At 41.3% G+C, this 13,882-nt stretch overlaps 1 protein-coding gene across 6 annotated transcripts in view; it reads left to right on the forward strand.

Annotated features, from left to right (window-relative positions):
• The window catches only part of MACF1 (microtubule actin crosslinking factor 1), a 413,635-nt gene that overhangs the window by 28,445 nt on the left and 371,308 nt on the right, over window positions 1-13,882 (forward strand). For 5 of the 6 annotated variants that reach the window (XM_053707286.1, XM_053707290.1, XM_053707287.1 and 2 more), the window contains exons 3-5: window positions 5,574-5,663; window positions 6,882-6,959; window positions 7,071-7,163. In XM_053707286.1, the coding sequence (XP_053563261.1) occupies window positions 5,574-5,663; window positions 6,882-6,959; window positions 7,071-7,163 (261 nt within the window). Of the gene's footprint in view, window positions 1-5,573; window positions 5,664-5,750; window positions 5,850-6,881; window positions 6,960-7,070; window positions 7,164-13,882 lie in introns of all 6 variants that reach the window. The other variant, XM_053707285.1, reaches the window with a different exon arrangement.

A 13,882-nucleotide genomic window follows, 5' to 3' on the forward strand; every position in this document is an offset into this window, starting at 1 on the left:
ATGATTTCTTCTATGATAAGCGCTTCTAAGCATTCTGAAGCCCAATTCCTCTCAGAGTACAGTGTTTGTCAGAAGGATGTGAAGAGAGTATCGCCTATTGATTTTTATGGTTTTTCTCACGGAAAATCTTTTCAAGGGTTTTCTGTTATCGGTCGTAGGGATTCATCTCCTACCTCCCTTTTCAGATCGACGACGATATACTCTTATACCATTACATCTGCTGATAGTTTTCAGTACTGGTTTGGCTATCTGCTATATGCGGATGGGTGTCTTTCGGCAAGTATGTATCATTATTTAAGACACTCTCAGCTATGGTTGGCGCTATGTATTTATATAAAGTTCCAAATATATGTATTTACTTATATTGGCCATGAGTCAGGTCTATGTGTATTTCCCTTTGCAGTCTGGCAGTTTCAGTATGGGAATCAGGTTTTAGGAAGTTTTTTTCTTACCTGAGGTATAGGCATCTATTTATCAAGCCGTCAACCGCAAATACGCCGGAATCCCTTTAGTTATCAAACCCTACAGACTGGCAAAAGTAGAATTTTGTGACGTAACATACGATCCACCGGACTCAGTCCGACACATATCGATGCTTACGTCATTACAGATGTTCAGAATGCAAATTCGGCACAATCTGACTACTTTTGCTAGTTATCAAATTTATACCAGGTACGCTCGCCACTATTCCGGCCCAGCGTACCTGGTTTTCAATCCGCCGCCCTGGAGGCGGTGGATGCCATAGGAATCAATGGGAGTCTGAAAGCAGCGAAAGCTTATGTTCGCTGCTGCCCGATATCCCATTGATTCCTATGGTAACGTTTACACCTAACATGTACCCCGAGTCTAAACACCCCTAATCTGCCGCCACCTACATAATACTTATTAACCCCTAATCTGCCAACCCCTACACCGCCACCACCTACATTATGTTATTAACCCCTAATCTGCCCCCCACTCCGCCGCCACCTACATTATACTTATTAACCCCTAATCTGCCCCCCCTACACCGCCGCCACCTACATTATATTTATTAACCCCTAATCTGCCCCCCTACACCGCCGCCACTATATTAAATTTATAAACCTAAGTCTAACCCTAACACCCCCTAACTTAAATATAATTTAAATAAATCTAAATAAATATTCCTATCATTAAATAAATGATTCCTATTTAAAACTAAATACTTACCTATAAAATAAACCCTAAGATAGCTACAATATAACTAATAGTTACATTGTATCTAGCTTAGGGATTATTTTTATTTTACAGGCAAGTTTGTATTTATTTTAACTAGGTACAATAGTTATTAAATAGTTGCACCTAATCTAATCCCCCTAACAAAATAAAAAAGCCCCCCCAAAATAAAAAAAGCCCTACCTTACACTAAATTACAAATAGCCCTTAAAAGGGCATTTTGTGGGGCATTGTCCCAAAGTAATCAACTCTTTTACCTGTGAAAAAAAATTACAACCCCCCCAACATTAAAACCCACCACCCACACAATCAACCCTACTCTAAAACCCACCCAATCCCTCCTTAAAAAACCTAACACTAACCCCTTGAAGATCACCCTACCGTGAGAAATCTTCACCCAACCGGGCCGAAGTCCTCAACAAATCCGGCAGAAGTGGTCCTCCAGACAGGCAGAAGTGGTCCTCCAGACGGGCAGAAGTCTTCATCCAAACGGCATCTTCTATCTTCATCCATCCGGCGCGGAGCGGCTCCATCTTCTAGACATCTGACGCGGAGCATCCTCTTCATCTGACGTCTTCTAGAACAATGACGGTTCCTTTAAGTGACGTCATCCAAGATGGCGTCCCTTCAGTTCCGATTGGCTGATAGAATTCTATCAGCCAATCGGAATTAAGGTAGGAAAAATCCTATTGGCTGATGCAATCAGCCAATAGGATTGAAGTTCAATCCTATTGGCTGATTGGAACAGCCAATAGAATGCAAGCTCAATCCTATTGGCTGATTGGATCAGCCAATAAGATTGAGCTTCAATCCTATTGGCTGATTGCATCAGCCAATAGGATTTTTCCTACCTTAATTCCGATTGGCTGATATTTATTGTTTTTTTTTTTGTACTTTAGATAATTTTATTTAATTGTATTTAATTGTATTTAGTTTAGGGAATTTAATTATAGTGTAGTGTTAGGTGTAATTGTAACTTAGGTTAGGTTTTATTTTACAGGTATATTTGTATTTATTTTAACTAGGAAGTTATTAAATAGTTAATAACTATTTAATAACTATTGTACCTAGTTAAAATAAATACAAACTTGCCTGTAAAATAAAAATAAACCCTAAGCTAGTTACAATGTAACTATTAGTTATATTGTAGCTAACTTAGAGTTTATTTTATAGGTAAGTATTTTAGTTTTAAATAGGAATAATTTATTTAATGATAGGAATATTTATTTAGATTTATTTAAATTATATTTGTTAGGGGGTGTTAGGGTTAGACTTAGGTTCAGGGGTTAATAAATTTAATATAGTGGCGGCGGTGGGGGGGGCAGATTAGGGGTTAATAAATATAATGTAGGTGGCGGTGGTGTAGGGGGCGGCAGATTAGGGGTTAATAAGTATAATGTAGGTGGCGGTGTAGGGGAAGCAGATTAGGGGTTAATAAGTGTAATGTAGGTGGCGGCTGTGTAGGGGGGGCAGATTAGGGATTAATAAATATAATGTAGGTGGCGGCGGTGTAGGGGGCGGAAGATTAGGGGTTAATAAGTATAATGTGGGGGGGGCAGATTAGGGGTTAATAAGTATAATGTAGGTGGCGGTGTAGGGGGGCAGATTAGGGGTTAATAAATATAATGTAGGTTGCGGCGGGGTAGGGGGCGGAAGATTATGGATTAATAAGTATAATCTAGGTGGCGGGGGCTCCGGGAGTAGCAGTTTAGGGGTTAAACACTTTAGTTGCGGCGGGGTCCGTGAGCGGCGGTTTAGGGGTTAATACATTTATTAGCGTTGCGGTGGGCTCCGGGAGCGGCTGTATAGGGGGTGAAACAGTATAGTATAGTGTGGGTGTTTAGTGACAGGGTACCAATAAAGCTGTGAAAAAGCCGAAGAGCAGCGAGATTGATGACTGTTGGTTAACAACAGTCCGCTGCTCATCGCCCCGTACTTGGTGTGCGGCTTTTTGACAGCTTTTTTGGTAACTTTGGAGAACGTATTCAGGTCCACGGCAGCGATGTTAGGCGAGCGTATTGGTGCCGTCGAATGCAAGTAAGTTGACGGGTTGATAAATAGATGCCTTTGTCTCTTTTCCAATTCAAGGTTACCAATCAATATTTTAGAACTCTGTGCTAATTTCAGGGCTCTTCAGGCTTGGAATCTATTAAAGAGAGAATCAATTATTTGTTTTCAGACAGACAATATCACAACTGTGGCATATGTCAATCATCAGGGTGGGACTCGCAGTCCTTTAGCGATGAAAGAAGTATCTCGGATACTTTCTTGGGCGGAATTCAACTCCTGTCTAATTTCTGTGATACATATCCGAGGTGTAGACAATTGGGAAGCGGATTTTCTCAGCCGTCAGACTTTACATCCAGGGGAGTTGCCTCTCCATCCAGATGTGTTTTGTCAGATTGTACAGATGTGGGGTCTTCCCAAAATAGATCTGATATTTTCCCATCTAAACAAAAAGCTTCCCAGGTACCTTTCCAGGTCCAGGGATCCTCATGCGGAGATGGTGGATGCGTTAGCAGTTCCTTGGTTTTAGCAACCTGCTTACATTTTTCCGCCTCTAGTTCTTCTTCCAAGGGTGATCTCTAAGATCATAATGGAACGATCACATGTGTTCCTGATAGCACCAGCATGGCCTCACAGATTTTGGTTTGTGGATCTTGTCCGGATGTCAAGTTGCCAACCATGGCCTCTTCCTTTAAGACCAGACCTTTTGTCTCAAGGGCCGTTTTTCCATCAGGGTCTCAAATTGCGAAATTTGAAGGTATGGAAATTGAACGCTTAGTGCTTAGTCATAGAGGTTTCTCTGATTCAGCGATTAATACTTTGCTACAGGCTCGTAAGTCTGTTTCAAGGAAGATTTGTTATTGGGTTTGGAAAACCTATATTTCATGGTGTTCTCATAAATTCTCTTGGCATTCTTTTAGAATTCCTAGAATTTTACAGTTTCTTCAGGGTGGTTTGGATAAAGGTTTGTCTGCAAGTACTTTGAAGGGACACATCTCTGCTCTTTCTGTTTTATTTCATAGAAAGATTGCTAATCTTCCTGATATTCACTGTTTTGTTCAGGCTTTGGTTCGTATCAAGCCTGTTATTAAATCAATTTCTCCTCCTTGGAGTCTTCATTTTGTTTTAAAGGCACTGCAGGCTCCTCCTTTTGAGCCTATGCATTCTTTGGATATTAAATTACTTTCTTGGAAAGTGTTGTTCCTTTTGGCTATCTCTTCAGCTAGAAGAGTTTCTGAATTGTGTGCTCTCTTGTGAGTCTCCTTTTCTGATTTTCCATCAGGATAAAGCTGTTTTACTGACTTCTTTAAATTTCTTCCTAAGGTTGCAAATTCTAACAACATTAGTAGGGAAATTGTTGTTCCTTCTTTGTGTCCTAATCCTAAGAATATTCTTGAAAGATCTTTACATTCTTTGGATGTTGTAAGAGCTTTGAAATACTATGTCGAAGCTACTAAGGATTTCAGAAGGACTTCTAGTCTATTTGTTGTTTTTTCTGGTCCTAGGAAAGGTCAGAAGGCATCTTGGTTAAAGCTTTTGATTCACAAGGCTTATTTGGAGGCGGGACAGTCTCCGCCTCAGAGAATTACAGCTTATTCTACTAGATCAGTCGCCACTTCTTGGGATTTTAAGAATGAAGCTTCGGTTGATCAGATTTGCAAAGCAGCAGCTTTGTCTTCTTTGCATACGTTTACTAAATTTTACCATTTTGATGTATTTGCTTCTTCAGAAGCAGTCTTTGGTAGAAAAGTTCTTCAGGCAGCGGTCTCAGTTTGATTCTTCTGGTTATGATTTAAGTTTTTTTCTTGAAATTTTATAAGAAAGACTTATTTTTTCAGCGGAAATTGCTGTCTTTATTTTATCCCTCCCTCTCTAGTGACTCTTCTGTGGTCTAACACATCTTGGGTATTTCTATCCTATATGTCACTAGCTCATGGACTCTTGTCAATTACATGAAAGAAAACTTAATTTATGTAAGAACTTACCTGATAAAGGAATTTCTTTCATATTGGCAAGAGTCCATGAGACCCACCCTTTTTATGGTGGCTATGATTTTTTGTATAAAAGCACAATTATATTTCCAGTTCCTCTTTTTGTATGCTTTTTTCTCCTTATTTTTAACACCTCACTACTTGGCTATTCGTTAAACTGAGTTGTGGACGTGGTGGGAGGTGTATTTATAGGCATTTTGAGGTTTGGGAAACTTTGCCCCTCCTGGTAGGAATGAATATCCCATACATCACTAGCTCATGGACTCTTGCCAATATGAAAGAAATGAATTTGTCAGGTAAGTTCTTACATAAATTATGTTTTTCAGTCAGTTTCTCACCTCCACTTTCCCGTCTGACATTGTCCTGCTTCTTTTGTAGGTTCGCAAACACATTAATGATTTGTACGAGGATCTCAGAGATGGACATAACCTCATTTCCCTGTTGGAGGTCCTGTCTGGTGTCAGGCTGGTAGGTGTTTCTTCTAAGCTTCCCCTAAATACTATCCCTTGCATTTCTTTGCCCCATTCCTTACAGTTTCATTGCCATGTCCATCAGAACAAGGAAACTGAGGCTCCTCGGGGGCTTCGTCTCACCCGCCAGCCATCCCGTCGCCTGCTGCTGAGTGATGAATCTGAGGACCACTCTGATGATGCTGTATGTCCCCAGAGCTGTGTGTTTTTCAGATAACCCACGGGTACTGAGTGAGCCCGTCACTGGGTCATCTGTCTTTGGGCACCACAGCGTGGGATGAGTGCTGTGTGATTTTAGCATGAGCATGAGGGGACCACTGAAATACTGTTGATAGGATCATGTGTGCATTGGGACATCACTTGCTTTGTCACTGCATGTGGTGTAGTGCAAAGACTTTATGATCTCAGTCTCTTACAGACATGAGGGGTGTGAGGTGTCTATTAATCCACAACTTTTTGTTTGCACTCCTAACAAACTTTCCATTTTTTCCTGTTTTTTTTAATCTATTACCAAACTTTGTTTATGTCATAATGTCGCAAACCTTCACACTCATATCTTTTTTTTCTGGCAACTCTCAGGTTTCCTTCTTCTTCTTAAAGGGACAGTCAACTCCAAAAATTGTATTGTTTAAAAAGATAATCCCTTTATTACCCATTCCCCAGTTTTTCCCAGCCAACATGGTTACATTAATACACTTTTTACCCCTGTGATTGCCTTGTATCTAAGCCTTTTCTGACAGCCCCCTGATCACATGACTTTATTTATTATCTATTGACTTGCATTTTATCCAATTAGTGGTGTCTGCCACAACCCACAGGCATGAGCACAAAGTTATCTATATGGCTCACATGAACTAGCACTCCCCTGTTTTGAAAATCTAATAAAAAAGCACGTGATAAGAGGCTCTCTTTAGTGGCTTAGAAACAGGCAGAAATTTAGAGGTTTAAAGGTTATAAAGTATATTAATATAACAATGTTGGTTTTGCAAAGCTGGGGAATGGGAAGTAAATGTGTTATCTATCTTTTTAAAAGATAACACTTTTGGTGTTGACTGTCCCTTTAATTATTATTCTTTTCACTTCATATACATCTATTCATGTTCCTAAAAATCTTTCTGTCCTGTCTGTCTTCTCATTCTTCCTTGTCGTCATGTCACTACTCTTTCCCTTTCAAGCTGTGTTATAACTTCTTTTAACCTGACCTTTTTTCTTACAGCCCAGAGAAAAGGGCAGGATGCGTTTTCATCGTCTGCAGAACGTGCAGATAGCACTAGATTTTCTCAAGCAGCGACAGGTAAAGCTATGGGGAAGTAGGAGAGGGCAGTTTGTGTTTGGTAACAATATGTTGGTCATCCTGCAAGGTTGCACTTTAGACTGCCTTGCTGACACTTGTGTTTATGTGCAGGTGAAGTTAGTGAACATCAGAAATGATGATATTACAGATGGGAATCCGAAACTGACCCTGGGATTAATATGGACCATAATCCTTCACTTCCAGGTATGTGTGTGTTTATGTGGGGCAAATTGTAATTTGAGACAAAGGAGTGAGATTAAATAATTACATACTAGTGTTATGAAACTAAAAACTGCCCAAAGAAGGGCCAATAAAATTGTACATGGTCTAAAATATAAAACATACAAAGAAAGATTCTATTATCTAAATATATATATATATATATATATAGTTTAGAGGCGAGAAGGGGAAGATATGACATGAAAGAAACCTTCAAATATATGAAGGGTCTTAAAGGGCCATAATACCCAAATGAACACTTGAAAGTGATGCAGCATGGATGTAAAAAGCTGACTAGAAAATATCACCTGAACATCTCATCATTATTTTTCCTTTATTAATTTATGGGTACGTTTTGTTACCGTGCAGTAAAAAAGTTGCACTTTTAAATTTAAAGGAACAGTAACTTTTTGGCATTCAAACTTTTTTAGGTAAAATTAAAGTTTTATTGCTTAATTATACTATTGTGACTCAGTATGGACCAAGGAGACTTGCAAAGTGTTTTGATGCAAATGTGGAACCACCTATCCCTTTCTGTCCCTCATGTATTGAGAGGACTTTTCACAGGTGGATACTGTCCAAGAGTCTAATGATGAGGGTCAAGGTATGCCGCAGCTTTCTCCCCAAGCGTCCCAAAATTTACCGCCCGCACAAGCAATGCCCTGCACTTCTGCTATAGCTCCCACTGAAGTTACTTTAAAAGACATTGCTTCTCTCATGTCTTCTACAATTTCTGATGCATTGTCTGCTTTCCCAATGTTGCAGGGCAAACGTAAAAGGAAATCCAGACATTCAGTAAGTTCTGATGCAATTGTTGCAGTTTCGAAGGTACCCTCCCAAGGCCATGTAGAGGAGGGTACTGCTGTTTCATCTGAGGGTGAAATCTCAGATTCAGAAGGTTCATTGCCTCTGACGGACTCAGAGGTTGTAACTTTTAGGTTTAAGCTGTTACTCAGGGAGGTTTTGGTTACTTTAGACGACTGTGACTCCACGGTTGTGGTTGCCCCTGCGAAGTCTAGTAAATTAGACAGATATTTCAAAGTTCCTTCTTTCTCAGATGTATTTCCGGTTCCAAAGCAAGCTTCGGAGATCGTTACTAAGGAGTGGGAGAGACCAGGCATTCCCTTTTCTACCTCATCTATTTTCAAGAAGATATTTCCCATAGCTGACTCTTTCAAGGAGGCTTGGCAAACAGTTCCTAATGTGGAAGGAGCTATTTCCACTCTAGCCAAGAGAACCACTATTCCTATTGAGGATAGTTGTGCTTTTCAAAGCTCCTATGGGTTTACTTAAAAAGATTTATGTTCACCAAGGTCTGCTATTACAACCTGCTGCGTGCATTGCTACAGTCACTAGTGCAGCAGCATATTGGATGGACGCTTTGTCCGATTCTCTCAGGACCGAGACTTCTTTGGAGGAGATCCAAGACAGGATAAAAGCTCTGAAGCTAGCTAATGCTTTTATTATGGACACTTCCCTTCAGATGATTAAACTGGCAGCTAAGAGTTTGGGTTTCTCTGTCCTAGTCCGCAGAGCCTTATGGTTAAAACCTTGGTCTGCGGACGTGTCATCTAAGTCTAAGCTTCTAGCGATTCCTTACAAGGGGAAGACCTTGTTTGGACCTGGTCTGACGGAAATTATCTCTGATATTACGGGAGGTAAGGGTCATCTCCTTCCTCAGGATAAGATAAACAAACAAAAGGGACGACAGAGTAATTTTAGTTCCTTTTGAAATTTCAAGGGAAATTCTTCCTCCTCTAAGCAGGAGCAATCTAAGTCTACATGGAGACCCAACCAGTCTTGGAACAAAGGTAAACAATCCAAGAAGCCTGCTATTGAATCCAAAACAGCATGAAGGGCATGCCCCCGATCCGGGACCGGATCTGGTAGGGGGCAGACTTTCCTTCTTCGTTCAGGCTTGGGTATGTTCAGGATCCCTGGGCAATAGAAATAGTGTCTCAGGGATACAAATTGGAGTTCAAAAGTTTTCCTCCCAGAGTCAGGTTTCTTCTTCTTCTTTCAAGATTATCTGCAGACCAGACAAAAAGAGAGGCGTTCTTACATTGTGTAAGAGACCTTGTTGTCCTGGGAATGATTGTTCCCATTTCAGTACAGGAACAGGGTCAGGGTTTTTATTCCAATCTATTCGTGGTTCCCAAAAAGGAGGGAACCTTCAGACCAATTTTAGACCTAAAGAGTCTAAACAAATTTCTCAGAAAGCCGTCCTTCAAGATGGAAACTATTTGTTTCATTCTACCCTTAATCCAGGAGGATCAGTTCATGACAACTGTGGATTTAAAGGACGCATACCTACATGTTCCTATTCTCAGGGATTATCACAAGTTCCTTGCCTTTCAGGACAAACACTTCCAGTTTGTGGCTCTCCCTTTCGGCCTGGCCACTGCTCCCAGAATTTTCACAAAGATTCTGGGGTCTCTGTTGGCGGTACTTCGGTCAAGGGGCATAGGGGTGGCATCTTATCTGGATATTCTAGTCCAGGCGCCATAGTTTCAACTAGCAAGATCCCACACCGACATAGTGTTATCTTTCCTGAGAACTCACAGGTGGAAGGTAAATTTGGGAAAGAGTTCCCTAGTCCCATGTACAAGAGTCATTTTCTTAGACTCATTGGCCATGAAGATTTTTCTGACAGAAGTCAGGAAATCAAAGATTATAGAAACTTGCCGAGTCCTTCAGTCCACTCCTCGGCTGTCAGTGGCTCAGTACATGTAGCTAATAGGGCTGATCGTGGCAGCAATGGACATCATCCCGTTTGCTCGTTTCCATCTCAGACCTCTGCAGTTAAGCATGCACAGCAATGGAACGGAGATTATACAGACTTGTCTCCTCGGTTAACTTTGGAACAGGAGACAAGGGACTCTCTTCAATGGTGGTTGTCTCTGGATCATCTTTCCCAGGGAACCTGCTTTCGTAGACCATCTTGGGTGATTGTGACAACAGACTGGCGTCTGTTGTCACAATCACCCAAGATGGTCTACGAAAGCCTTCTGGGGTGGGGAGCAGTCTGGGGCTCCCTAAAAGCGCAGGGAGTTTGGACTCACTCAGAGTCTGTTCTCCCTATAAACATTCTGGAACTGAGAGCGATCTACAATGCTCTTCTGGCCTGGCCGCAGTTAGCCATGGTCAAGTTTATCAGGTTCAAGTCGGACAACATAACTTCAGTGGCTTACATCAATCATCAGGGAGGAACGAGAGGAGTTCCTTAGCGATGAAGGAGGTATCCAAGATAATTCAGTAGGCAGAGGCCCATTCTTGCTGTCTGGCGGCGAAACACATCCCAGGGGTGGACAACTGGGAGGCGGACTTCCTGAGCAGACAGACTTTTCATCCGGGGGAGTGGGAACTCCATCCGGAGGTGTTCTCCGATCTGATTCTCATGTGGGGTCAGCCATAACTGGATCTCATGGCATCTTGTCAGAATGCAGAATGTCAAGCTCCCAAGATATGGGTCGAGGTCCAGGGACCACCAGGCGGAACTGATAGATGCTCTGGTGGTTCCTTGGTCCTTCAGTCTAGCATACCTATTTCCTCCGTTTGCTCTTCTTCCTCGGGTAATTGCTTGAATCAAACAGGAGAGGGCTTCGGTAATCCTCATAGCACCGGCCTGGCCGCGCAGGATTTGGTATGCGGATATGGTGGGGAGGGCTTCTCTACCACCTTGGAGACTCCCGTTGAGGAAGGACCTTCTGATTCAGGGGCCCTTCCTTCACCCAAATCTAGTTTCTCTGAAGCTGACTGCTTGGAGATTGAATGCTTAATTTTATCCAAGCGGGGGTTTTCGGACTCTGTCATAGAGACCATGATTCAGGCTTGTAAGCCTGTAACTAGAAGGATTTTTCCATAAGATTTGGCGTAAATATCTTTATTGGTGTGAATCCAAAGGCTACTCATGGAGTAGAGTAGAGTTAGGATTCCTAGAATTTTGTCTTTTCTCCAAGAGGGTTTGGAGAAAGGTTTATCGAAGAGTTCCTTAAAGGGTAAAATCTCAACTTTATTTATTCTGTTACACAAACGTCTGGCGGATGTCCCAGATGTACAATCCTTTTGTCAAGCCTTGGTCCGGATCAGGCCTGTGTTCCAACCAGTTACTCCTCCATGGAGTCTTAATTTAGTTCTCAAAGTTCTTAAAGGGGTTCCGTTTGAGCCTATGCATTCCTAAGATATTGTTGTTATCTTGGAAAGTTTTATTTCTGGTTGCTATTTCTTCTGCTCGTAGAGTGTCAGAGCTCTCAGCATTACAGTACGAATCTCCTTACCTTATTTTCCATTCAGATAAGGTAGTTTTACGTACTAAATTAGGATTTCTTCCTAAGGTTGTTTCTGATTGGAACATTAATCTGGAAATTGTTGTTCCTTCCTTGTGTTCTAATCCTTCTCAGAAAGAACGACTTCTGCACAATTTAGACGTAATCCGTGCTTTAAAGTTTTACTTACAGGCGACTAAGGACTTTCGTCAGTCTTCTTCTTTGTTTGTGATCTTCTCTGGAAAACGTAAGGGACAGAAAGCTACCTGCTACTTCTCTTTCGTTTTGGCTGAAGAGTATCATACGTTTTGCATATGAGACTGCTGCACAGCAACCTCCCGACAGGGTTACGACTCATTCCACAAGGGCTGTTGCTTCCTCATGGGCATTCAAAAATGAGGCTTCTGTGGAACAGATTTGCAAAGCTGCAACTTGGTCCTCTCTTCACACTTTTTCAAAGTTCTACAAATTTGATACTTTTGCCTCGGCTGAGGCCGCTTTTGAGAGAAAGGTTCTTCAAGCAGTGGTGCCTTCCGTTTAGGTTCCCTGTCTTGTCCCTCCCGTATCATCTGTGTACTCTAGCTTGGGTATTGGATCCCATTAGTAATTAAGATGATCCATGGACTCATCGTGTCTTAAAAAGAAAAGAAAATTTATGCTTACCTGATAAATGTATTTTTTGACACGATGAGTCCACAGCCCGCCCTGTTTTTACTTTACTCCTCCATGGAGTCTTAATTTAGTTCTCAAAGTTCTTAAAGGGGTTCTGTTTGAGCCTATGCATTCCTAAGATATTAAGTTGTTATCTTGGAAAGTTTTATTTCTGGTTGCTATTTCTTCGGCTCACAGAGTGTCAGAGCTCTCAGCATTACAGTACGAATCTCCTTACCTTATTTTCCATTCAGATAAGGTAGTTTTACGTACTAAATTAGGATTTCTTCCTAAGGTTGTTTCTGATCGGAACATTAATCAGGAAATTGTTGTTCCTTCCTTGTGTTCTAATCCTTCTCAGAAAGAACGACTTCTGCACAATTTAGACGTAGTCCGTGCTTTAAAGTTTTACTTACAGGCGACTAAGGACTTTCGTCAGTCTTCTTCTTTGTTTGTGATCTTCTCTGGAAAACGTAAGGGACAGAAAGCTACCTGCTACTTCTCTTTCGTTTTGGCTGAAGAGTATCATACGTTTTGCATATGAGACTGCTGCACAGCAACCTCCCGACAGGGTTACGACTCATTCCACAAGGGCTGTTGCTTCCTCATGGGCATTCAAAAATGAGGCTTCTGTGGAACAGATTTGCAAAGCTGCAACTTGGTCCTCTCTTCACACTTTTTCAAAGTTCTACAAATTTGATACTTTTGCCTCGGCTGAGGCCGCTTTTGAGAGAAAGGTTCTTCAAGCAGTGGTGCCTTCCGTTTAGGTTCCCTGTCTTGTCCCTCCCGTATCATCTGTGTACTCTAGCTTGGGTATTGGATCCCATTAGTAATTAAGATGATCCATGGACTCATCGTGTCTTAAAAAGAAAAGAAAATTTATGCTTACCTGATAAATGTATTTTTTGACACGATGAGTCCACAGCCCGCCCTGTTTTTACTTTACTCCTCCATGGAGTCTTAATTTAGTTCTCAAAGTTCTTAAAGGGGTTCCGTTTGAGCCTATGCATTCCTAAGATATTAAGTTGTTATCTTGGAAAGTTTTATTTCTGGTTGCTATTTCTTCGGCTCACAGAGTGTCAGAGCTCTCAGCATTACAGTACGAATCTCCTTACCTTATTTTCCATTCAGATAAGGTAGTTTTACGTACTAAATTAGGATTTCTTCCTAAGGTTGTTTCTGATCGGAACATTAATCAGGAAATTGTTGTTCCTTCCTTGTGTTCTAATCCTTCTTCTCAGAAAGAGCTTTATTTCTTTTTTGACACAATGAGTCCACGGCCCGCCCTGTTTTTTGTAAGACAGGTTTTGGGTTATGGTAAACTTCAGACACCTCTGCACCTTGGCTTTTCCTTTCTCTTCCTAACTTCGGTCGAATGACTGGAGTGGGAGGGAAGGGAGGAGCTATTTGGCAGCTATTCTGTGGTGCTCTTTGCCTCCTCCTGCTGACCAGGAGGTGAATATCCCATTAGTAATTAAGATGATCCGTGGACTCATCGTGTCAAAAAAGAAATACATTTTTCAGATAAGCAGAAATTTTCTTTTTTCTTTTTTTTACCTGCAGCTGAGCTGAGGAGATTGTGAGGTAAAATATCTTCCTCTTTTACATAGAGATGCTCAGGTAATATTTTCCTGTCAGCTTTTTACAGTTATACTGCATCAGTTTCAAGTGATTTAGCATATGAGTATTATGTCCCTTTAAAGTGGAAGCTTAAAGAATTTTCCACAAAAAAAATAAATACCAAAACAAGAGGTCAAAGGGTAGCAGATTCAGGAGAAATATGAGGAA

The sequence above is a fragment of the Bombina bombina genome, chromosome 3 (genome assembly GCF_027579735.1).
Source record: "Bombina bombina isolate aBomBom1 chromosome 3, aBomBom1.pri, whole genome shotgun sequence".
NCBI classification, from domain to species: domain Eukaryota; kingdom Metazoa; phylum Chordata; class Amphibia; order Anura; family Bombinatoridae; genus Bombina; species Bombina bombina.